This window comes from Microchirus variegatus (assembly GCF_963457635.1).
Source record: "Microchirus variegatus genome assembly, chromosome: 13".
In the NCBI taxonomy this organism is placed as follows: domain Eukaryota; kingdom Metazoa; phylum Chordata; class Actinopteri; order Pleuronectiformes; family Soleidae; genus Microchirus; species Microchirus variegatus.
The window spans coordinates 20,875,910-20,899,601 of record NC_139814.1 but is presented as its reverse complement, the minus strand read 5'-3'; the positions used below and the strand labels follow the sequence as shown (position 1 = coordinate 20,899,601).

The 23,692-nt window shown below is 39.6% G+C and overlaps 3 protein-coding genes across 3 annotated transcripts; 2 read left to right on the top strand and 1 right to left on the bottom strand.

The window, feature by feature from the left end:
• The first annotated feature begins 1,379 nt into the window (after window positions 1-1,379).
• ints8 (integrator complex subunit 8) lies at window positions 1,380-9,415 on the top strand. Its single transcript, XM_083899748.1, has 28 exons — window positions 1,380-1,468; window positions 2,267-2,405; window positions 2,523-2,697; window positions 2,794-2,934; window positions 3,051-3,122; window positions 3,352-3,403; window positions 3,501-3,680; window positions 3,815-3,922; window positions 4,282-4,434; window positions 4,536-4,636; window positions 4,778-4,919; window positions 5,063-5,133; window positions 5,303-5,478; window positions 5,568-5,698; window positions 6,125-6,235; window positions 6,319-6,523; window positions 6,618-6,739; window positions 6,823-7,007; window positions 7,121-7,154; window positions 7,252-7,311; window positions 7,620-7,681; window positions 7,765-7,883; window positions 8,259-8,362; window positions 8,443-8,493; window positions 8,602-8,675; window positions 8,764-8,828; window positions 8,927-8,970; window positions 9,283-9,415. Exons 2-28 carry the CDS (start codon window positions 2,273-2,275, stop codon window positions 9,397-9,399), a joined length of 2,988 nt encoding a protein of 995 aa, XP_083755874.1. The 5' UTR covers window positions 1,380-1,468; window positions 2,267-2,272; the 3' UTR covers window positions 9,400-9,415.
• Window positions 9,416-10,053: 638 nt separating this feature from the next.
• Window positions 10,054-13,234, bottom strand: LOC310935631 (G1/S-specific cyclin-E2-like; the record flags this gene model as incomplete). The annotated part of the gene is made up of 11 exons (XM_083899564.1): window positions 13,208-13,234; window positions 13,057-13,114; window positions 12,930-12,980; window positions 12,433-12,581; window positions 12,199-12,334; window positions 11,912-12,058; window positions 11,427-11,522; window positions 11,203-11,337; window positions 10,938-11,049; window positions 10,452-10,606; window positions 10,054-10,131 (listed from the first exon to the last, which is right to left on the bottom strand). Exons 1-11 carry the CDS (start codon window positions 13,219-13,221, stop codon window positions 10,054-10,056), a joined length of 1,131 nt encoding a protein of 376 aa, XP_083755690.1. The 5' UTR covers window positions 13,222-13,234.
• A 2,003-nt stretch (window positions 13,235-15,237) lies between these two features.
• LOC310935630 (T-cell differentiation antigen CD6-like) lies at window positions 15,238-23,361 on the top strand (the record flags this gene model as incomplete). Its single annotated transcript, XM_083899563.1, has 13 exons — window positions 15,238-15,289; window positions 16,140-16,235; window positions 17,041-17,322; window positions 17,901-18,215; window positions 18,954-19,268; window positions 19,549-19,611; window positions 19,727-19,867; window positions 20,340-20,456; window positions 20,801-20,923; window positions 21,108-21,179; window positions 21,896-22,063; window positions 23,128-23,220; window positions 23,315-23,361. The coding sequence occupies 13 exons, from the start codon at window positions 15,238-15,240 to the stop codon at window positions 23,359-23,361; spliced, it is 1,884 nt and encodes a 627-aa protein (XP_083755689.1).
• Window positions 23,362-23,692: the final 331 nt, after the last annotated feature.

Genomic DNA, 23,692 nt, shown 5'->3' with positions numbered 1-23,692 from the left:
ATCACAAAATGTATTGTATTAATAATATAATGCTAATATGACTACTAATTCAGACTTAAATAACATCAAGTGTTATCACAGCTGCATTACGTCACTCTTATTTTTTTTTCACCCCCTCAACAAATACTCATGCAGGACATGTGTATACTCTGTGTCCTTAAACCACTGCTGCTTTTTCATATATTTAACATTTGACTTAACATGTTCTGTAAAAAAGGGACGTTTTCAAGTAAGAGCACAACTCTACTGTCAACCGAGCACTGGAGGTCAGATGAAAAATTATTCCTGGAGTCTAGTTTTCAGCCAGTGAATACATTTTAAATAAACAACAAACGTTTGACACTGAAAGTTGCAAAAAAGACGTAATTTCACATGGTGCTTGGTACAACGGGAGAGTTTCGTTAACCTGCAACATTAGCAGTGATGTCTGTATCTGTGAGTGGTGGTCGGTTATGAAGCTCCTTCTGCTCTGTGTCTGGTTGCCTTATGTTCAGCGGAAGGAACTGACATGCTTCACTCAAGACTGTTCCCATCACTTTTACCTTTGTCTTTTACCACAACCTGGCTGTTACTTGAAGTATTCATCAGTTTGTACTGGTGCTATTGTCTCACCAGTAACTGTCCCTTTTCCAAAAGGCCATGTAATGAATTTTAGGTTTTATTAAAATACTGATGGAAATCAAACTTTTTTGTGTGTGAGAGTTGATAAATATTACATTTATTTCTCTAAGGTTTCTACATGCATCTATAGTTTTTGAAATTTCTTTTGCAGTGTACAATGTGCTGCTTTGACTACGTCAATGCAAAATGTCTCTTGAACCTCTTTTGTCCCCAAGTGCTTTATGTGCTTCAATAAATTTAAAGAGAGCAAGAAAGGTAAAATCAAATAAAATGAGTAGAAACATAGACATAGAACAATTGTACAATAAATCTGTTTAATCTGGAAAATCCATAATTTCTGTTATCAGGTAATACACAGTTTGATCATTTACAGTTTTATTTTATTATTCTCCACTCTTAAAATGTATATTATATATTTAAGGTTGAAAGCGGTAGATAATGGATGGATGGATGGAGGTGTTTAAAATATATATTTGAATAATCTATTTATATTTATAGTGTCACAGGTTCAAATGTTTAATATAGCACCATTTAAATTTTATTTCATCATAAACATTGAACAAAAATCAAACACTAAGGTATTCACCGTCAGGTTTCTGTAGTAGTATTTTTTCTAAAAATAAATATATTATTCCCCTCACAGAGTATAAATATGCGCAAAGGTGGCGCACTGTGTTTCCCCGCTGGCGAACCAGAGGAACCGGAAGTGCGCCGGAGTGATGGCGAAGCGCAGAATGAATTATGTGAGAACTAAACAGTCCGCGCGGCTGTCCCAGCACTTTATTTTGGAATTTTACGTCCAGATTTAGCACTTTTATCGTCTAATTTTTCATTTCGGCCAGTTCAGGTGAGTTAACCCGTCACTGTGTGAGCGGAACAGGGTGTAGAGTTTGGCCAGTTAGCAGAAATATTAGCTTAAACTGTGTTAGCGTCAAACACAACAGAGAGCGAGTGGAAGGGTGCGCTCGATTTAAGCGCCGTGGCTGACCGGACCGCCGGGATTTAGTAATTCTGATTGGGCAAAGACTACATCCCCGCCCACTCGGCAACGCTTTTCATTGACATTAAATCTCCCTTTGAAAACATGTCAGAAAATTAAAGATTTATATTTGGCGTTACATTAGCCGTACATGTATTATTTATTAGCAATTTCTTCTTAAAATATATAAAATGTAAGTAATAAAAGTACTCAAAAGATCAGTTTCTACAGTCTCTGTATGACTTACTACCTTAACTTCTACATGTACTGACCAAAATCCAACTTTAATCGGAATTTACTTGTGCAGAACCCACATCTCAGGCTTTTAAGTGACTAAACATCACGTTGCGTGTCCTCTTTTGGCAGGACTATCTTACTGCATGCATACACGGCTCTTATGCCAACTTCATAATCATTTCTTATCCAAACATATCAAAGTCAGCATTGCATGCAAACACTGGAACCCTCAGTCACTCACCTGCCAAGTTTGAAGTCTTCAGTCTCTGTGCAGATCAAAGGTAACAGGGGAAGGCAGTATTGCACCTCTTAGTATACATACAGCCTGCCGGAATGTCCTGGAAGAAGAGTTTCTCCATGTCAGATGGAATGGATGCGTAACAATAGTGAGATTTCAATACTGATGTAATCTGTCTTACTGTTCTCCAGGGAAGGATGAGTGCTGAGGCAGCCGACCGCGTGGCTGTTGTGGCCACTGGTCGGCCCAGCACGCCTCTTCAGACTTCATGGTTCGAGTTCCTGCTGGATGGAAGCCTGCTGGAGACTCACCTGCGCAAGTCAGACCCAGGTCAGCTCGCAGTCACTACAGGTTCTGTTATTCAGCCCCTCGTTTGAGCTGATAAATTGGCCGATATTTGCAGATTGTTAGGGTACATGAGCGTCAGTGTGTAATCTGTCTCCACAGACCCGTTACCGCTGCAGCTGATCATCCAGTTCCTGGAGCAGGCGTCGAAGCCTTCGTTGAATGAGCAGAATCAAGTGCAGCCTCCGGCAGATAATCGCAGAAATCGCACCCTGAAGCTGCTGGCGCTGAAAGTAGCGGCGTACATGAAGTGGGATCTGGACGTATTAGAGAAAGGGTCGGTGTTTGCCGCAGTTTATTTTTAGATAACTGTATTGTTGCTTTGTCTGAAAACAGAATAAAACTTATCTTTCCGTTTCTCGTTCCCTTGCAGTTTGACCATCCCAGTGTTAAATATGTTGCTGAACGAGCTGCTGTGTGTGAGCAAAGTTCCACCTGGGGTGAAACATGTGGATTTGGATCTCTCCACTCTGCCTCCAACCACTGCCATGGCTGTTATCATCTACAACCGCTGGTGAGAGAGAAAACACAACCAGTATTCACTCATACCTTTGTGCATGTACTACACACAGTTCACTGCTGCATAAAATGAACGTAATGTTTGTATATTTTTCCTGAATATTCTCAAAGGGCCATCAGAACCATCGTGCTGAGCAGCTTTCCAGAGAAACAGACCAAACCAGGACCTCACCAGATGAACATGTACGTTCTCATTTCGTCACCAGGGGGCGACTCTCTTATAACATCTGTAAACATTTTCCTGAGGAGTTCATGGTCTCATTCACAAGTTCCACATCTTCAATAGAAAATACTGTTGGTTTTTGTAAATTATAGACAATAACATGTGCCACATATGAGAATATATTATTTGATTATAAAAGTATGTGTCTGAATAAATTATTTTTGTCTTTTTTATTCAATGTTTAACTAGGTTGAGTGTCGTGCAACAGGAGAAAGAAATGACTGAAAACATTCTTGCTGTGGTGAGTTCACGCTTTCTCAAACCCTGACACTCTCCTACTCTTCGGGACACAAGTTCTCCACTTACCGTACTCTCGTCTTTTGCCGTCATATGTCCAGCTGAAGGAGCAGGCAGCCGACTCCATCAGCGTCCTGGAAGGAGCTCTGTGCCTGAAGAAGGACTTCTACGTGCACACGCTGAGGACTCTGGACCTGCTGGCTGCTGACGCCGCCGCAAACGGAGAGACCGAGTCCTCGACCGCGGGGCTCTGCATCAGCGCCGACGAGCTGCACTGTCAGGTCAGAGGAGGACACTGTTATATACGGTGTCAAATGCTTGTAAACAGAATGATTGTGTACCGAACTAAAAGTGTCTTATTTGTAATTTTAAAATGTCACTTCTCTGAGCTGTACTTTCTAATTTTGTCTTTCAGGTTCATTACGACTTAGGAGGCATTTTCTTCCAGCGAGGCTGCACAGACCAGTCGGCCTTTCAGAAAGCGAAGGGTCACTTCAGACAGACGAAGGAGCTGCTGAAGAAGGTAGACTGTTATTTACTGCTGTTTGGACGTCACCATGTCCAGATTTGTGTGTTTTAATTCACTGAATAATAATCTCTGTGGAATTTAAATACACAGTATGTAATCGTACACATGTGACATCATGGAAAGGTGACCAAAATTTATTAAAAATGATTCATATTGCTTCTTAATGCAGACATTTTATAAAGTAAAGAAGTAATAAATTATTTTATCTGACTTATCAGCAATACTCTTTTCAAGCAGGAAAAGGGAAAAAAAATGAGAATCCAAAATAATAATACTAACAATAATAAATAAAAAGTCTATAAGTAATCTAGCAGTTTTAATAATTGCTACATATTCATTTTTTTTTCTTTTAGCTGGACTTAACTGTTCACGTTCACCTAGATGAGAAGCGATTGGCTGGATACTGGAACGCCTGCAAAGCTCTGACCGGAGACTGTGACCCGTCTGACTCTCAAACATCGCCGTACGATCAGATCAACAGCCTGATTAGAGTCAACAACTACCAGGTCACACACACACCTGCTGTCATCTCACGTCATGTTTTAAAACTCAACTTTATAAGGAATTTAATCATTCAAGTGATTCATTTATATGTCCACTCTCACAGGCCGTCATCAACGCCTTCATCAGAGACAACGTGACACGCAGTTTACCGAACAACTTCAGGAGATCTGTCCTCAGGGAGTTCCTGTACAAGGTCCAACAAGGGTGAGACCACAATCCCGTCCATGACTGGACACAGCTCATAAATCTATAGTCCACTGCACACACTTTAGCAAGTCACTACCTTTAGAAAAATGAAGCTCTTTTGTGGCGATATATAAGATATTTACCTGTACGACTGTGCAGGGAGACTGGACTGGACGAGTTCTGCCAGAAGCTGTGTGTCTGTAACGCCGTCCGTGATGCCCTGGAAGGAGAAATCCACAGTGTACGTTTCCAGCAGCTGCTCCACCGACCCAGTAAACGAGTGGTGGATTTCATTTTAGAGGTAATGAAGGCAAACAATCAATCGTCTTGTCGCTTTCATTATCATCATGTTCAAGTTTAAGGGAATCATAGTAAAATTGCGTGAAATTCTCAAGTCAAGGTGGTAAAAGTGGTTACCTGAGTTCTGACGTCTTCGTCCTGCAGGTGGCGACACGTTCGCTGGAAAAGGACCGTTCGTCGGAGACTTCCAGAAGAAACATGGCCAATTTCATTAAGTGAGTGACGCACAGCACGCAGTTCAGACTGTGAATGAGTATAGATTTAAAGGTCCAGTCAGAGAGAATTGGTAAAACTGAAGACTGTAGCAAATGGAGGACTCCTCCACTCACTCCTCATTTTCCCCTTACAGACTTAAACTAAAGCCTTGTCGTTGTTGTGCTGCAGGACTCTGTGTGAAAGCTTTGAGGACCAGACTCTGGTGTTTGTGGTGGTGTCTCATAAGCTCTTCATGGAGCTGCTGAAGGAGGAGGAGAAGAAGGTGCTGATGGAGCAGATGAGGAAGAAGTCGGGCACCATCAACCTCATTGCCAAACCACTGCCGTCCTTCTACGACATCCCAGGTAAAAAAAACATTGCTCCTACTCGGTGTGCTCAAATCAGCTGTTTTTTTTCTTTCTGTTTTTAATCTTTGTTGGCTTTTTGACGACAGCTTCGCCGAGTGTGAACATCGGGCAGCTGGAGCAGCAGCTCATCCTGTCACTGGAGCCGCGCAGGATCAGACAGATTCTGATTGAGCTCCATGGCATCGCTGAACGGCCGTACTGGAGAGTCAACAGCAAGGTAATTACAATTAAATGTCCTAGTGTGTTAGAATTTAATCAGGGAGATTGCAGATGGTCCCTTTTAGAAGCTCGAACTACAGTGGCCTTTGGTCTTCTTTGTTTGGGTAGTAAGCTTCTGTGACTTAATAAGTAAAATATTTAAAATTGATTACACACACTTCAACATACATACTAATGAGTTGTGGATTCAATTTCTGACAATAAAACCTTTTAAAAGTTTAGTTACGCTTTAATAAGAGACTCTAGATAGAAACTGTTAAAAGTCAAGATTCAATTACATTCCTAAATGACCAGTTAATCATCAAATTTTACATACATACATAAAAAGCTCACATGAGGCAATAGAAGACGTGGGTAAATAAATAACTTGAAAAGATTGAATTATAAATACATTGACTCAATTGTACTCTTCATGTGCTGACAGTGGGAGGTTCCTCCAGATTACATCAACGTCATCCTCTCCATCAAAGACAACTTGACCAAGGACCTCCTGTACATCCTGATGTCCAAAGGACTCCACTGCATTTCAATAAAGGTGCGATTGCACACTGTATGACTTGAAATTGAGCGTCGTTTCAGAGATCTTTTTGAATCATATTTTTTGTATCATCATCTCAGGACTTTCTCCACGCGCGGCAGCTTTTCTCCGCCTGCCTGGAGCTGGTGACCGAGTTCTCGCCGAAGCTGCGGCAGGTGATGCTGAACGAGATGCTGCTGCTGGAGGTTCGAGCGCATGAGACGATGGCGGCCGAGGGCAGCAAGGAGCGACCACCCTCTGACCTGGTCAGCAGGGTCAGAGGTTACCTGGAGATGAGGATTCATGGTGAGAGGATTTTGACTTAATCTTCTGATTTAAACCCATCTGTGATTATTCCATCACATGAGACATGACTTTAGGTCGTGTTTTTTCTCTCCAGATTTGCCGTTACGTCAGGTGGTCGGCGAAGAGTGTGTGGCCTTCATGTTGAACTGGAGGGAGAACGATTACCTGACTCTGCAGGTGCCACCGTCTCTCGTCATGAACAACCCGTACATCAAGGTAAGATTAAAGCTGGGATTCTTTCTTATGGTGTAGAGGTTTTGATTTAAACACCATCGCTCTTTTGTTTTTCTTCCCGTTAGCTGGGCCAGCTCCTGGCGTCCACCTGTAAAGAGCTTCCGGGTCCTAAAGAGTGTCGACGCACAGCCAAGGAGCTGTGGGAGGTGGTGGTGCAGATCTGCAGCGTGTCCATCCAACACAAGAGGAACAACGATGGCAGAGTGGGACTCATCAAACACAGGGAGTCCTCCATGGGCATCTTACCCAGGTACACACACACACACACACGCATACTCACACCTGCTGACCTCATCAACACCTGCTTTCAACGTGTTTTACCTTGTCTGATTCTGGTATTTTTATATTCTTAAACCCATTTAGGAGCAAATTCATCACATTCGTCAAGAAACTTCGAGTAAGTATCAAACTTAAACGCTAGAAATAGTATATTATAAACACACAGAGGGGGTTAAAGATGCACAGCTAACAAGTTTTCCCCTTATTTCTTACAGGAGCCGTTGGTGCTGACGACCCTGATCTCACTGTTTGTGAGGCTCCACAGTTTAGTACGGGTACGTCTCACACTGCAGTCGAGACAATTTAATATTATAAGATCACATAATGTCAGCAATTTGTGTCACAAATGTAATGTGTCCTTTCAAAGTAAAAGCACTCTCGCATTTCAATTCCCTTTTTTTTTTTTTTTAATTCTTTAGTTTTGTAAACAAGGCTTTTATTATGAAATATGTGCAAGCCCAGTTGAACTGTGGCTTTTTTTTTTTTTTCAAAGTTAAATTATTTGTGATTTTTAGATATTTTAATGCTTTGGTTACAGGTCAACTGTCTATCTAAACCATCTTTGTGTTGTCTTTGTCTTCAGGATGATATTGTGAATGAAGTGACAGCAGAACATCTCTCTATCTGGCCTTCCTCTCTTCCAAAGTAAGAACAGATAATTAAAACCGTTTTTATCATCTACAACCATGAAGGACACTAATGACATGACGGCGTTGTGTGTTGAGCAGCATCCAAGCGGTAGATGTAGAAGCGGTGGCTGTGACAGTCAAAGAGCTGGTGTCCTACGCTCTCATACTGAACCACAACAACCAGTCATGGCTCATCACACAGGCCGACATCTACTTTGGTAAGAATGAGTCAGTAAAGACACAATCAAATATGCTTTTGTGTGTTTAAAGCACGATCATGGGGGGGGTTTAGCAAATGTCTTGGACTGTTGCGTTGGAGCACAGTAGGACATCACCAGACCCCACACACAAAACCTTAATTTACAGCCATATCTGTAACACCTAATGTTTTAATTTGGTAAATTAATCATTTTCCAGACATCTTTTGTAAATGTAATATTTTTATTTAAATACAACTCAAATGTGAGTTAATTTGTTTTCCCACCCGTGACTCATCCATGGGTCTTGACCCAGTCTTTTGAGAAACACTTGAGAGAACAAGATTTGACACATTTTAAAGTTTAAGAGACATTTTCTATCTTCTGTCTCTGAAGTGACCAATCAGTATTCGGCTGCACTAAACCTCTACCTCCAGGCTGGAGCCGTGTGCTCCGACTTCTTCACCAAAGCTGTGGCCCCTGACGTTTACACTGAACAGGTACGGCACCTCACATCACTTTTTATGCAGTAATCATTTTATTTTTCCTTGATTAAAACTCACTAAACTATTGTGTTCAGGTTCTGAAGAGGATGATCAAGTGCTGCTCCATGATGAACTGTCACACACAGGTAAGACTGCACATTACATCATAGTGGTAGCACCTGATTCTCGGTATTAACAAGCACGTTCAGGTGACTTCATGTATCCCTTTTTAAAAAGTTGCGTCACACTTTCAGGTGGCCGTCCTCTGCCAGTTCCTCAGAGAAGTCGACTACATGACGGCGTTTAAAGCTCTTCAGGAACAGACCAGGTACGATGCAGCATTGTGTTATTGTTATCATCACAACAGGAAGCCACACAACTGTTTGAACATCTGTAACGCGTTCTTGCGTCTCCAGTCACGACGCCATGGACTCTCTCTACGACTACATCTGGGACGTCACCATCCTGGAATATCTCACATGTATCCTTGTTCCGTCTCCACATTGGGACGTGTAGAATTTTTGTCCTTTCTCTTGTCTTTTAAAAATCATCTTCAGATTCTCCTTAACGTGTGTTTAGATATTCACCAAAAACGGGGCGAGGCGGAGAAGAGACAAATAGCGGTAACACTCTCACACACACTCAGTCAAAGTGTTTCTGGTAAAAGCTTACGCTGAGGTTTAACTGATTAGATTAAAACGTTTTCAATTAAAATCCACAGAGACTCTCAATAAATTAGAAGTGGAGGTGGTCGAGTATTAATTTATCGGCAAATTATTATTTTTTCTCAGAAAATGTATTTGACAAAGTCAATTTATGTTGATGACATGTTTCATGTATTAAAAATGTAGTTTCTACCTTTTGTAATTTGAAATGTAATTTTTAAGTGAGAGAAACACCATCTCAGTTATTTTTTATTTTTTTTCTCTCTTCAGATTAAAGCGATCGGACAGACGGAGCTGAACACCAGTAATCCAGAGGAAGTGCTGCAGCTCGCTGCTCAGAAGAGGAAGAAGAGATTCCTGCAGGCCATGGCTAAACTCCATTTCTAAGACACACGCAAGTCACTGTCAGGCTTTAGGGGGCAGAGTTTAAATGTGTACTTATTTTTTTTTCCTTTCTTATTTTGTGGTAGAAAATAAACTTCTAAAAAATAAATACAGTTGCTAATTTTTAATCCTTTCAAGCAGATTATTAAAAAAACAAAAAACAGTTGAATCCCCTGAGTTACAAACATACACTTTTAAAGATTTTATCTTTTTGCCTATGAACATATTTAATATGCTACAAGGTAAACAATTGCACATTCAGTATTGAAATGTCTACGCTGAGCTGCAGCAAACACCTTTTTAAAAAGTAAAAAAAATATATTTCTTTTCTGGATGTAAAACAGTCGATCAAAGATGTGACATCTTCAAACAAGTCGTCCTGAATCCATTATTCAGAAACGGGTCTGAATTTTAGTCCCAAACAGATCCTCGTCAACAGAAGGGCTGCAACTATTTTGATATTCAGTCCGTTTTCTGATTTTTCAGCTTCTTAAATGTGAATATTTTCTGTTTTCTATGCTCCATTCTCTGGAGCAAATAGCCAATCAATTAGTGATGAGTTGCAGCCCGAGTAAACCGTCTTTTTGTGTGTGTGTGTTGTAAACGTGGTGTTTCCTCTGTGTTCACACTCACGTCAGAGATTTTTCCTCTTGTCGTTCAGTGCGCACAGGTTTTCTCTGTAAAAACGAGGTCATCAGTCGGTTTGTGACTCCTCCCAGCGGCACAGGCAGTGTCCTGCGATTTAAAAATAATAAAAAGGTTCAAGGTCAGAGATAAAACACAGGCATCAAAGAATCTGATTTGAAACCGATATCATTAAAAACTACGATCCTTGTGAATTTATTAGCTGAACATGCGCACAAATTGACTCGAGTCAGCAAATGTTCTGAAAATCTCTTCTTTTCCATTTTCTTTTTGACAATGTTGTGAACACATTTCCAGGATTTATCAAACTGCTGTAAGTTAAACAGAGAATTTAAGAAGTATTTATCACATCAACACAGTGTCATCCATTTTATTCTCAAAAACAAAAACAAGACAGAGAGAAGACTCACCAGCATGGTCAAGTATTCCGTGTATGTTTGAATGTTGTGTCCGTCCACTTTAATCTGAGCAAAGTCCTTCTGAGTCACTCGTCCGCACTGCGACGCCGATTCTACGAAGGGAGTCATCCAGCTGACGCACGACTGGATCTCTTCTTTACGCAAACCTGAAAACACGGCACATGGTTTAACTGCTGCATAAATCTGTGGAACATCAGTCAAAAAGATGTCTTAGTGGGGGGTTTTTATATTTACATGTTAAAAAAACAAACACGTTTTAATCCCAAATCTCAACAGTAACAAAAAAGCATTAACACTGAACAAATCATGTCAGAACATCATCATTTTCCAGGTATTTTAAAAAGGAACAAACAACTAATCCATTAAACGACAACAAAAACAGGTGTCAAGTTTGAAACCTCTGGACGAAAGTTTGAAACATCATCACTAAGAACAATTTGAAAAAGAGCGTTGCATTTTTTAAATCCCAAATCTCACCTGAAACCTTTTCAACTGCTTCCCGCTGAAGGAAATGACAGAGGACTGACGCAGCCAACACTCGATTCTGGAAATCCAGTGAGTTCATGCTGAGAATACACAGATCTAAAAGCTGGCAGAGATGAAAAAAAGAAAGGATAAAAACAAAATATACACAATTCATTCTCACAACTGAGGAAGTAAATATAATGAAGAAAAATAAATAAAATTGACAAAAAGTTGACATCAAAGTTAAATACAAAAGAACACTGAACCAGACAACTACCCGTGTCATTTGTATGTAAAGGTCCTGTGGAAACTGTGGCTCCAGCAGGTCAGAGCTGGCGTTCATCGACAACATCTGGAAGTAAAGATTCAGCCACGACACGGCTGTTTCAGGACACAGCTTCCAACGCAGTGCCTGAAAAATACAGAAAATACAGAGTGAACGCTCCTTCACTGATTATCAGTAAAGATGATGTCCTTGTTAAAAGAAAAAAAAAGTATCACCTTCAAAATGATTAACTCCATTTGAAGAACCTCTTCCTCATAGTATGTCCCTGCTATCACATGAGCCATCTGTGACAACTTTGGAGGACATGCTTCCTGCAGGGATATTCAATACAAAAAACATTTGTGCTTTTATTTAAAAAAAACAATTTTTTAACAGTAATTGACAGATTAATTTAGTATTCAAATAATCTAAAATTTCAAACAAAAACATGTGTCAATCGCATCATAGAACATGTAGGAACCAGCCTGAATAAATAGAACAGCCACTAGGGGGCAACTCTGCTGGTTGCAAAAGAAGTATATTCTTTTTCTCACTTGATTTATAATGTCAGTTAACATTTTACTTTAATAGTTCGTTTTAATCAAAAGTTTCAGGTCTCCCTTAACACAACATAATTTTCCATTCTGTAAATTAAGAAGAAAACAGATGATAAACTGCGGCACATGAGTGGACACAGGCTTCTGGCATGTTTTCCCCTTACCTCCATTTTAGATGCTATAAAAAGACAGGTGATGCCTATGAGCTGCAGCACGCCCTTATCCACGTTGTTCTGGGTCAACATGAAGCGATCAAAGTAGTCCTGCGCCAAGTAGAACGTCTGCCGCTGAAGAGTGTACTCCTCACTCACCTACAGAAACCAGTCATGACATTCTTTATGAAAAGAAATACACGTATACATTTTTTAAAGACCATTAAACTTCAGCTAAAACATGATTTTTGAGTAAACCTGCTCTTTGGAATTTAAATCATCAGTGGTTAAAAACTTGCCTCAATCAACCAGTCGATTAAAATTGACCTCATTCTGGGTTGTATGCTGGGATGTTTCTGCATGAAGCTCTTACTGCGTCTGTCATTCTGCTCTTTACCAGACATTTTCACCTGGACGTCCTCATGAGAGACGCAACTTTGACATGACAGGAGGGGGAAAACACACATTTATTGAACTGCCCAGCATAAATAAATCAGCTAAAACACAGTGAAGTAACATATGATGACAAAAACCTGAGATAAGGAAGAGGCGATGGCCAAATTAAAGAATCGCCTGCGATGTGAAGTTGACAGTCGTGCTCATCACAGTGGATCGTGGCTCCCTTCACTGGAGACTCAGAGACAATAGGAGTCTTGGCGACACATTCAAGTACAAGCTGGTTCTGAAAGAGAACATACGGTTATTATTAGAACAGTATTTCTCATGTCCTTTTCATATAATAAACTATGAAAAACTACCCAAATATAAAATGGAAGCACTGAGAGCACATTTTCACATTTGTCTCTGGCTATGACTGACTCTGAACCAGGCATCTCACATTTGAGTCGTATCATTCATTTGAATCCTAACTCCTTTCTTCGCATGGGATATTTTGTAAATCCAAATTTAAGGCTGAAAAAAAAAAGGATCTTTGGTTCTTGGAATTATTATTATAATTATTATTACCTTGGCTTTGCCTATAAAAAACAAACAATTAATTAGTATTATAAAATAAAATGAAGGGAAATACCTTCTCACACAGCAGCTTTGACAGTGGCTGGGGCTTTTTCCTGTTCATTTTCTGCAAAGAAAAATGGTAATGAAGTATTTAGAGGACATTTAAGTCATTTATGATATAATATATTTTGGACTCTTACCTTACCACCTTTGTTTTTAGGCCCTGTAGCATTTTCAGATCTTTTCTGCAGACGACCACTGCAGAGACAGTAAAACTGAATTAAATATCAGGCTTGATATTTGAGAAAAGCCCAACACTCAACAGAATGATGGCTGGGGGAGGATTATTACCTTCGTCTGGTCATGGCTGTGGCTGCTTCTTTCTGTAAAAACACAAAATGTATTATGGGAAATGTAGCAGCTAAAGGCGTACGGTACATATACATATATAAGAGTCTCAATTTCTGCAGCAAAATTCAGATGATAGGGCTAGAATTTTGCATAAAAACACATATACATTCTGTCCAAGATCAACAGTTCACAACAATTAAGTTCCAATCTATGTATTAATATATGTCAGTAAAATATGCATAACATAACAAAACACAAAACATAACATCCTCACAAACAAACGCGACAACACTGAGGTTTCACTGCTGATGACACATCACGTGTTTAAAAGGCCATTTCGGGTTAATTACATAAATAACGACACTATAAACATGTTTCCACTGAGAGCACATATATGGGTCACTAATCCCATCGTGGTGTTTTTTTGGGGGGGTGGGCTCAAAATGGCTAGGGTCGCCCCTGCCAAAGGAGTAAATTTTGTCCTGGGGAGTGCGGACAACACATGTTCTCAAATCGTGTGTTTGTTTACCAACAGCGAGTTTAAACACGACATTAACTCACTCTTTAACTCTCTCTTTTAAACCCACATATTGACCTTTATCGTTTCCTCCTTAAAAACACACTTTTGTGCTGACTAACGCTACTGTTGCAGTAGTCAGCTAAGGTTAGCTAAAGTTAACTTTAGCTAACAGTAGTCGTCGCTTGAGTTAGCGACAACAAACAAACATGAAATGAAAACACTCACAAAACAAAGCTACGACAATACGACCTCGCTGCTGCTAACACACCATTACACGTGTTTAAACGGCCTTTTCAGATTAATTACACAAATAAAAAGACGACATTTTTAGTGAGTTTTTAAACAGCTTACCCTTCCGTGGTTCAGTTGAAATCAAATTTGCCTCCAGCAGCCGCTCGCGCCAACTAATCAGTGTTTACGACACAATGCGCATGTCTATAAAAAAACATCCAACTTTAAACATTCTACGCATTAAAAAACACGTTTAAGATGAACCGTGCTGCCATACCAATTTAAATACAAGGAAATAATATGTTAAAGTAACTTCGATTATTTCAAAAACTCACTCAACATCTAAACTGAAAAACGGTGCTTTTAAGGAGATACATTTAGTCTGCCCGCATTCTTATTGTTAGTTTAAGTGTTTATAAATGTGCGTGATATTGTTTTAAATCGCGTGTAAACGATATGAAATCGGACATTGTGTGTTTAACTTTGCTTTTTTTTCTCCCCCCGTTTTATTTTGTAGGATTTGTGGGAGAAGCCCGTGGTGGGCGGGGCTACAGAGCAGGGCAGCCAATAGGAGAGAGAGCTGAGTTGAGCGCGTGCTGCCCAAGCTGCATGTAAACAAAGCAGGAACTGTCAACATGCTGTATGTACGAGATCAGATTACCTTAGATTATATATAAAGATAGATAATATTTCTATATAAATGTATAAATAGATATTTAATGACACGTATTTAATATGCAAATGCACGATGTGGTTATTTTTTTGTTTGTCAGAATAAACTAGTGGTGATGAACTGACACTTTTCGACACTAGATGTCCCCAAACCCTTAAATCAGAGGAAAACAAAGGTATTATGTGATCAAATAACCAATAAAACACTCAAATATATATTTTTTAACATATAAAAAAAGAAGATACCTTTTGAGATATATTTAGATACGTAAACAGTGTTAATCTTAAGTTATTTGGTTTTGTTTTGGAGTTGAAAAATAATTGTTCAAAGTAAAAAAAAACAACGTTTCATTAAACGTTTGAAAATACGATATGTATCGGAATTTAAATTGCAGATTGATTTTGAGATTGTTAATGGACTGATGCCAATTCATGGGTAATGTTTTTGCAAGTAAACACTGACAAATGACTTCCTGTCATGACGACACTGTTTAAAAAAAAAAAGTTAAGATCTGTCAATTGATATTTAAATGAACAAAAGAAAGGAAGTGAGAGTTTGTTAGAGTGAGCAGAGACAATAGAAGCCGTTTTCTCCCAGAGAACAAACATGAAGCTGGTGAAATACATTGTGATCGTCCACCTGAGCTGTTTTTGTCGAGGTAAAACGAACACTTTTCATGTCACACTTTAGTCACCAACTTTGGCTTTATGAAATTGCAATGTAAATAAGAGAATTTCATACTTTTGTAACGTTGTGAGGTTGCCTGCATTTCAGTTTTTGCAGGTGTATTAAAAAAAAATAGGGTCTCTCACGACAAATTCAGTGAGAAATGTGAAATAAAAAATGTTGGTGGTCTATTTTTATCATGACATTAATACATTTTAGAAGTGGGTAAATTGTTCCTTTAGGAGAAAGTAGCATTTTCATGTGGGCCAGTTAGTTTGTCTTCATTTGGACCAGATTTATTGTTTACATTTACATCATTTAATTCTTACTTCAGATAAATGAGTTTAAACTGAGCTCAGGAATTAAATGTTTAACATATATTCATAGCAATCTTTCTCAAGCTGTTAAATATTTAAATGTCATTTAGTTCAGAAATACTTTATTGATTCCCAGGGGAGAAAGTACAGAGATTAACATATATATATATACCATATACTAAGATATTAACTACGGTACAATATCCTAAGCAAAATGTGGATATGACAAAAACAGTCAGTGTCTCACTAATGACACAAATTAAGCTTTTGAATCATTTTAACCCTCTGGTGTAAGATTCTTTCTCAGGGAATTGAAAACAACGTTAGGTATAAAGAAATACAGACACATTTTCCAGAAGAAAATATAAAAGTATATAAAATGGTTGAGGTACGCACAACTTTGACCACATTGTTAGGCTTCAAAAGTCCTGTTGTGATTGCATTGGATGTGGTTTCGCTGGTGGGGAGAAACCAGTATTCAACTGAAATGTCATTAAAAGGGACTTTTCTCTGTTTAATTTATAGCTTCACACAACACATCGACACAAACTGAACCAACGGACGGCCACGGGAAAGCAGAAAGCAATGATACTAACAGAGTAACGCTGGAGAAACTCAACAGTAAGTTAGATATTTATTCATCTGGACCGGTGGTTCTTACGGTATTTACAGTAGAACAGTATTTCTGACCACCAGAAGAAGGTCACGTACCACTGGTGCTACATGTACACCAGTTTTGTAGGAAAATCTCACTGATTTTTCACAAAAACAACTCTTTTTCTTTTCAGGATCAAGACTTAGCATGCAGGCTGTGACAATATTCTTGCTCATATTGTCACAGGATGTGGGCTGACCTCTGTGTCAAACACATCCTGGTGAATTCTGCAGGTGCAGAGCTGCAGCTCACCCACCCCCACGTACACACACTGTTCATGCTCTGCAAGCGACCTCTGTTGCCGTTTGTGTTTGCACGTGGCATCGTCGTGCCTCAAATACAACTTCCACAGCTCAGTTTGCCCCAGAATATCTTGAACTCTGTCAGAGTCCAACAGAATTTTCAAAAATCACTTTACTACCACTATTTACTCTGTGGAGCCAGACAGTTCTTCTCCACCTGCTCAACTGGTGTAGTTGAGTTTTTTTAAAAGTTAGACATGGCTTCATCAGGGAAGAACACGTTATTCCATTTAAATTGTTACATTGAGATAACAATAATAGTCAAGCATCGGCTACTCTGAGGTGGTGGGAGGGCAAATCAAATTTAGCTCAGGGCCCCATAAAAGCTTGGGCCGCCCCTGGTCAAAGTTAAATTAGACAACTCAAATCAAATTCAGAGCACAGTGCACACGTTAAACAGCCATAATGCTTATTAACGTCATATTTCTATGCGATTTTAAACGTGTTTATCTGATGCGTGTGTCCTCAGGTGACCCTTACATTCACCACCTCACAGGTAAATGTTCCTGGACTCTGTCTCTGCCTGGAAACACAAGCAGTGACGTGGTGCCACTCACACCCAGCTCCACAGACGTGCTGGCGGAAAAGATCTGTCGGGATCTAAACTGTGGCGGCGTCCATCACCTCACTAAAGCCAGCTCGCCTCCCAACGCCACGTGCTTCCACGACTGTTTGTACAGCGGTCGCAGATTGCAGAACTGTTCGCAGAGTGTGAGAAGCGACTGTGTGGTGATCACCAGTGCGGTCTGTGGTAAGGTTGTTTTTTTTGTTTTTTTTCGCTGTGAAGTGCAGCTGAGTTTGTGAGGTTTGCACAAATATAGCAACAAGAAGAAACTGTGGCACGTTAAAGGTGCAGTGTGTAATTTGGCAAAATTCTCTTAGCTTACTTGATTTAAAATGTGTGAATTAAAAGGAAGAGCCTTATTGATTTGTTATTTGGTCACATTAACAATAGCTCTGTTCAGTTCATACGAGTCAGGACTGTGAATCATTACGCAGTAGTCCAGTGTCCGCGACCCACACACTGATCCGTTGACTCCCAGAGAAGCTGAGCTTCCCTGGGAGTGACGTTTTTGCCGCAAAAAACCTGCTTTGTGTCGTCCCATAGAGAACAGTTGTTCTAATAACGTTTATTAACACAGAAACATATTCGACTTTGACATTTTAGAGCTTCTCTTGCCGTCTTAGAGCGATCGCCACTGTTTTCAAAATGGCTTCTGTGTTTAAAGGGCCCATCCAGTTTAAAAATGTCACCAGATAATTCACTATATGTCATGATATGAGTGTCAAACATACAGGAAGTTGACAGCACGATGGCGTCACACTCAGGTCACCAGTCTGTGCGGCTGGCAGGAGGGCCTGACCGCTGCGCCGGACGCGTTGAGCTGTGGAGCAGCGGCACATGGGGGACAGTGTGCGACGACCGGTGGGACGCGAAGGACGCGGACGTGGTCTGCGCGCAGCTCGGCTGTGGTTACGCCCTCAATGTGACGGGACAGGGCGGCTCGTTTACCCCGGGCCGAGGACCAATTCACCTGGACGAGCTGAACTGCACCGGAAAAGAGGAGAACCTGTGGGACTGTCCGGCTGCAGGGGAAGAGACCGACTGTGGACACAAAGAGGACGCTGGTGTCATATGCTCAGGTCACACAGTCTATTTGATAAATATTAGTAGTTCTTTTTTCATTCTTTCAGCCTCTCCACCTCTACAGGTCACCACAGAGTAGCTAGGGTCCAATTAAAAATGAGATTTGGCACTTTCCTCCTTGCTGATTGAACCAGCAACCACCCCCGTTACAACCCCAATTCCCTTCATTCATTTGCTGCCCTTTTGAGAAATATTAATAATTCTGATTGTTTTAAAGGTGCATTATGCAATAAATCTAAAGCAACTGGCCGTAAAATCCTCCTAATATGTCACAGAGACTCAGGAATAATATTCATATAACAAACTGAACTCACCAACAACAACAGTAAAAAGCGAATCATGTTTATGTTTTGAAATCATGTTTTTGGCATGTGGCGCCACCTACCACCATCTACCAATCATTGCAGTCAGTAGAGTCTCAGCTGCCGAGCAACCACGGTTTACCAGTTACGTCTGAGCTACAATGGCGGAGAAAACGAAACCTAAAATACCTCGGTATTTTGAATTTGAGTGCAATAACCCTTTTTGGCCACATTCTTACATATGGCGCCTTTAATATTATGAATGACATAAATAATTGTACTATTCATATACAACCTTAAAGTCACTGATTTGAAACATGGAAACAATCTGTTGAATACTTTCTCAGTTAATCGATTAGTTGTTTTGTTTATAAAATGTCAGAAAATAGTTATTTGTATTTAAATGGTTATTTGTTTGTATTTTCTGTGCAGAGACGAAAGCGATCAGACTGAGCGGAGGTTTGGACCGCTGCTCCGGTAAGCTGGAGGTTCACCGTAACGGTACGTGGGGGACGGTGTGCGACAACTGTTGGAACAAAGACATGGCCTCCATGGTGTGCTCCATGCTGCAGTGTGGAGCCGAGCCACTCAATTTCACCCGGTTTGTTCCTCCTCTGGTGCACAACGACGCGCCGCTCTGGTTCTACATGTGCGGCCCCGCGGAGAAGAGCCTGTGGCAGTGCAGGGAAATGGTGAACAATGCCAACGCGTGCACATACTCCAAAGCATCTGGCGTCATCTGTAACGGTGAGTCATTGGCCATTTGTCCAGAGAGCTCTGGGAGCTCTGATGTCACGCAATCCCATCATGCAACACTGAGAAACAAAACAACGCCATTTTGGCAGGAAGTCACGCTGTTCAAATTTATAGATGTCACTTCACAGGCTGTTTTCATAAAAAATGAAGTCGGTTCAATCTGTTATAATGATTTATTTGTTATATAGAGCAAAGAAACCAGAAAATCTCCACATAATAATAATATATTGTTGTTAAATAAAATAATAAATATATATATATTGTCCTGCAGGTTCTCTTGGGTTTCTTGAAGCCACCACAGCTAATCCAAATGAAATGACCATTTGGACGACAGGTAATTATAAGGTTGTGTTTGTTTATACGAGATTGTATTTGTAAATGTAACTTATTGACACAATGTAGTGAAGAAAGAAAGTGAGACTCACCCGTTTTCTGCTCTTCTGCACCAGCTACGCCGACAGTCGCCAGCGACACTCAACCGTTCATCTCGGCTTCTACACTCTTCCTCTGCAGCGTCGCTGCGTCGCTTCTGCTTCTCCTGTTTCTGATCGTGAACACGGTTCTCTGCTGCCACTACAGGAAAAGACACGGTGGGTTCTCCCCTCAATTCAGCCTGGACTGAAAAAGATGGTCAAGTGTGTACTGTGAAACTTCAAATAGAGATGAATAAACCCTACATTTTTGCTCATTCACTCACACTTTCATACAGCATTTCACACTTTAATTTCATTTCCCATCACTCGTCTTTCATTCACAGCCGCCAGGAGCAATGTGGGGTTATGCATTTGACACTAAAGATACTTTTTTTGTGAATTGCAAGAGTCTAAAATTATTTCCTGGGTGAAGCAGGAAGTCAAAACCACAAACAAACTGCAAAGTAAAGGTGGGAACTCACTTCAGTTAGAATTTTGTTTTCAAATGCACAAATACAAGTAATATAAAAAAGATCGGACAAGGAATATGTAAATACATTTATAAAACTACTACATCATTATGACCGTTTGCTTGTTATAATTGCTTGTTTACATGAATAATCCATACCTTGTTTAAATGTGTCCACAGCCTTCTTGGTCCAGCAGACACACTCCAGCTCTCGTCTTCCCTCTGGACATCATCAAAACAATTATGAGGACACGGTCGACCTCGTCAAAGTCACCAGCAACCAGCTGCACACAAACGGTCAGTGAACTGCAACTTAAATTACATCAGTAGTTGTTTGGCTCATAAAATGTCATAAAATGTCTTGTTTTTGTCCACAAACCAAAAATGTGGAGCAAAAAAAAGAAACAAATATTCACATTTAAGAAAATGAAAAGATCAATCAACAAAACACAGTTAAACTTATCAAAATAATAGACAACGCATTTAGTAATTGATTTACTGACTGATGGTTGCAGCCCTTTTCTTATATAAACTGGTTTTTACATATACAGAATAAATGCATCATGGTGGCAGAGTTGCAGCCGACATCTCACGGTTGTTTTATTTTTTATTTTTTGTGTGTGTGTGTTTGTCTCAAATAGTCCCCCAGAATCCCAGGTATCTTTGGACGCAGCATAGTAGTGTTGACAGCACGTCAGTAGATACAGACTATGAGCAGTTTGACCCAAGCAATGACCCGTGTTTCCCTTTATCAACCTTTCAGAGTGAGACACATTCTTTCATTCCCTCTCTATCTTTGTCGATGACATGATCTCAGTGTGTGTTCTTCTCCTTGTTGCGGTCGAAGCTGCTCTGCAGCATGTGTGTGTGCACTGAATATTTGCAGAACGCTTTGTGATTACAATATTTGCATCTTTTTTTTTTTACCCCTTTTTTTTTTTAATCCAGATTCTCAGCGCTACAGAAACAACACAGACCCTTTGATGAGGCCTTCAGGTCTCAACAGCCTCTTTGAGGAGGGTGAGTGTGTTGTTGACTAATGGTCACAGAAGTTCAAAGGTCATAGATGTGTTGGATTTATATAAATTTAAATGTGGCCCAAATAAAAATTGGTTTTAATTTGGGTGATACTGAGATCTGATTATCCAATAGAGTGTGTGTTTGGGATGTTCTATGAACAAATTTGATTTAACTCACAAAAAAGCACAAAAATATTGTTTTTATTTGAAACCGTCTTAGAAATCCTCTTAAAAGTGAACCCGCAAACCTGGTAGACTTCACAAAGAAATAATATACCACTGAGAGCTTATTTAATTAAGCTAAAATGTCTTAAACTGGTCATTTTATTGTACTGTAATCAAGTATGCCATTTTACAGTTGCCCCCTGGTAGCATAATGGCTAACTGCAATGCCAACTTCTCCATTTCCCCTTTCTAATAAACTCAAAAAATACCAATTAAACATAGAGCAGTATTTTTCCTTAGCTGGTTGATAAATGTAACATTTCTGAACTGTAAAAGACAGTTTCTCATGGTAAAAGAGACACATTTAGCTCATAAACTTAGCCTTGCAATTCACATTAGCTTTAGCAGCTAGCTGCGTCCTTCATCAAATCACAAGCTAAGAGTTGTCGACGTTTGTTTACATTTACATCTACATTGTTATTTCTGTTACTATTCAGTCAGTTTGTATACATTTATCCGTCTTTAATGTTGTGTTTCATTGTACATTTTCAGGCCCTGAACCTACAACTAACGAGACGTCAGCTTTTACTTTCCACAACAGCGAACCTCAAGACGCCCGGGCGTCCAAGATCTCAGTGGACTCGTTCGAAACCACCAGCACCTCGTCTGGAGAATGTTACGAAAACGTAAACAAGAACGGCTACATCATGGCCACTCCTGGTCAGTTTATTTCTCTAACTCACCACTATATCAAATATATCCATCATTGAGAGATCTTACCCAATTAACGTATTTCAATGCTACAAAAACAGAACATAAAATGAACACATGGAGGCAGTTAATTTTTGCTTATTTTCAAACAATAATTGAATTGGACTTAAACAGCAAACTCAAAACATTTCTCAATCATATTGAATGTAACAAACCAAAAACATAATTCAAAATCAACATTCACACAGAAAATTTGACTTATCTGTGTCACTGAATCCAGGCAGGTTTTTAAAATATCTCCAGGTTTCCAGCTCCAGCAATCAAAATCATTTCCATCCAGAAGTGTCTTTCAGTTAACTTTCTCTTAGTTCATGCCACCTTCAACCTCCTTCTGTACGTTTTCCTCCTCTCCTCAGCTCAGCTCTCAGGTGTAACTGATTTATCAGTTCCCTCCCATTCACTTCCTCCTCCGTTTTCCTTCTCCTGGATCTTTTCTATTAATTATCATTGCTAGAAATGGCATTTCAAGACTAATTTCCCACCATAAAACATGTAAATCATCAGTCAAATGTACAATTATTTTGTGAAAAATAACATACACATACAATAATATTATCATTGAAAATGATAAAGTGTGTTAAGGGTTATAGTAGTATACAGTATAATTATAAATATTCATATTCTATAGTGTGCAGTATCTTGTCTTATCAAAAACAAAGTTACAACAAAGTTAGGTAAAACTCAAGAACATGAACAGGAAACAGCAAAAGAACAGGAAATACACAACAGAAGTGTGGAAAATTGTGCACAGGTGAAACAAATTAAGGCAAAGTAGGAAACCAAACAGGAAGAGTGAACACAGGAACAGAGGCATGAGGTAAGGATTTTCAAAGTAAAATCCACTCAAATGGAAGACCCAGTTTGAGTCATTCTGAAGTCATTAATTCCTGTTCTTTCCCCCCAATGATTTTGGGACAGCCCCTAAACCAAATATGTGGGTGAATGTAGAGAAGAGTCAGGGGGAAATGCATAAATGAAAACTGTGTGTTTCACTCTCATGTGACTAATTACAGATCCGGTAACATCATCTGCTGTCAACGGCACTTTAGATCTTTCAAGACCCAACAACCATTATCAGCCGAACTATGGACAAACATCTGACCTGAGTAAATGTCACCAAACAAACACCAGCTTTAATCCAAAAATAACGTAATGTCACATGTTTTGGTGATTTTGTTTTTTGTATCTGTTGATCATCAGGTGACGAAGACGACGACCCAGATTACTCACCTGTGAGTCCTGAATGAAACCCAGTAGAGTGACGGGCTAATGAGAAGATACTGAGACAATATTTCACTGAAAAACACTGTACACTCACATTTATTGTAAAACCAAAAACGTATTCAGACACAGCAGTGGCTATTAATGTGGATTTTTCCTCAGGTTACTTTAGCAGCCAGATAGCAATTATACATTTATTTATTTATTTGTCTATATTGTTTCACTATAATTCCAATATAATAGACAATCTGATTGAATAACTATTCACTTTTTTAAACTGCATTTAGCATAAACATCTGGATGTATTTTAATCTGAAAACCACCAAATTAATGCTGACTGACAATGGCAATCATACA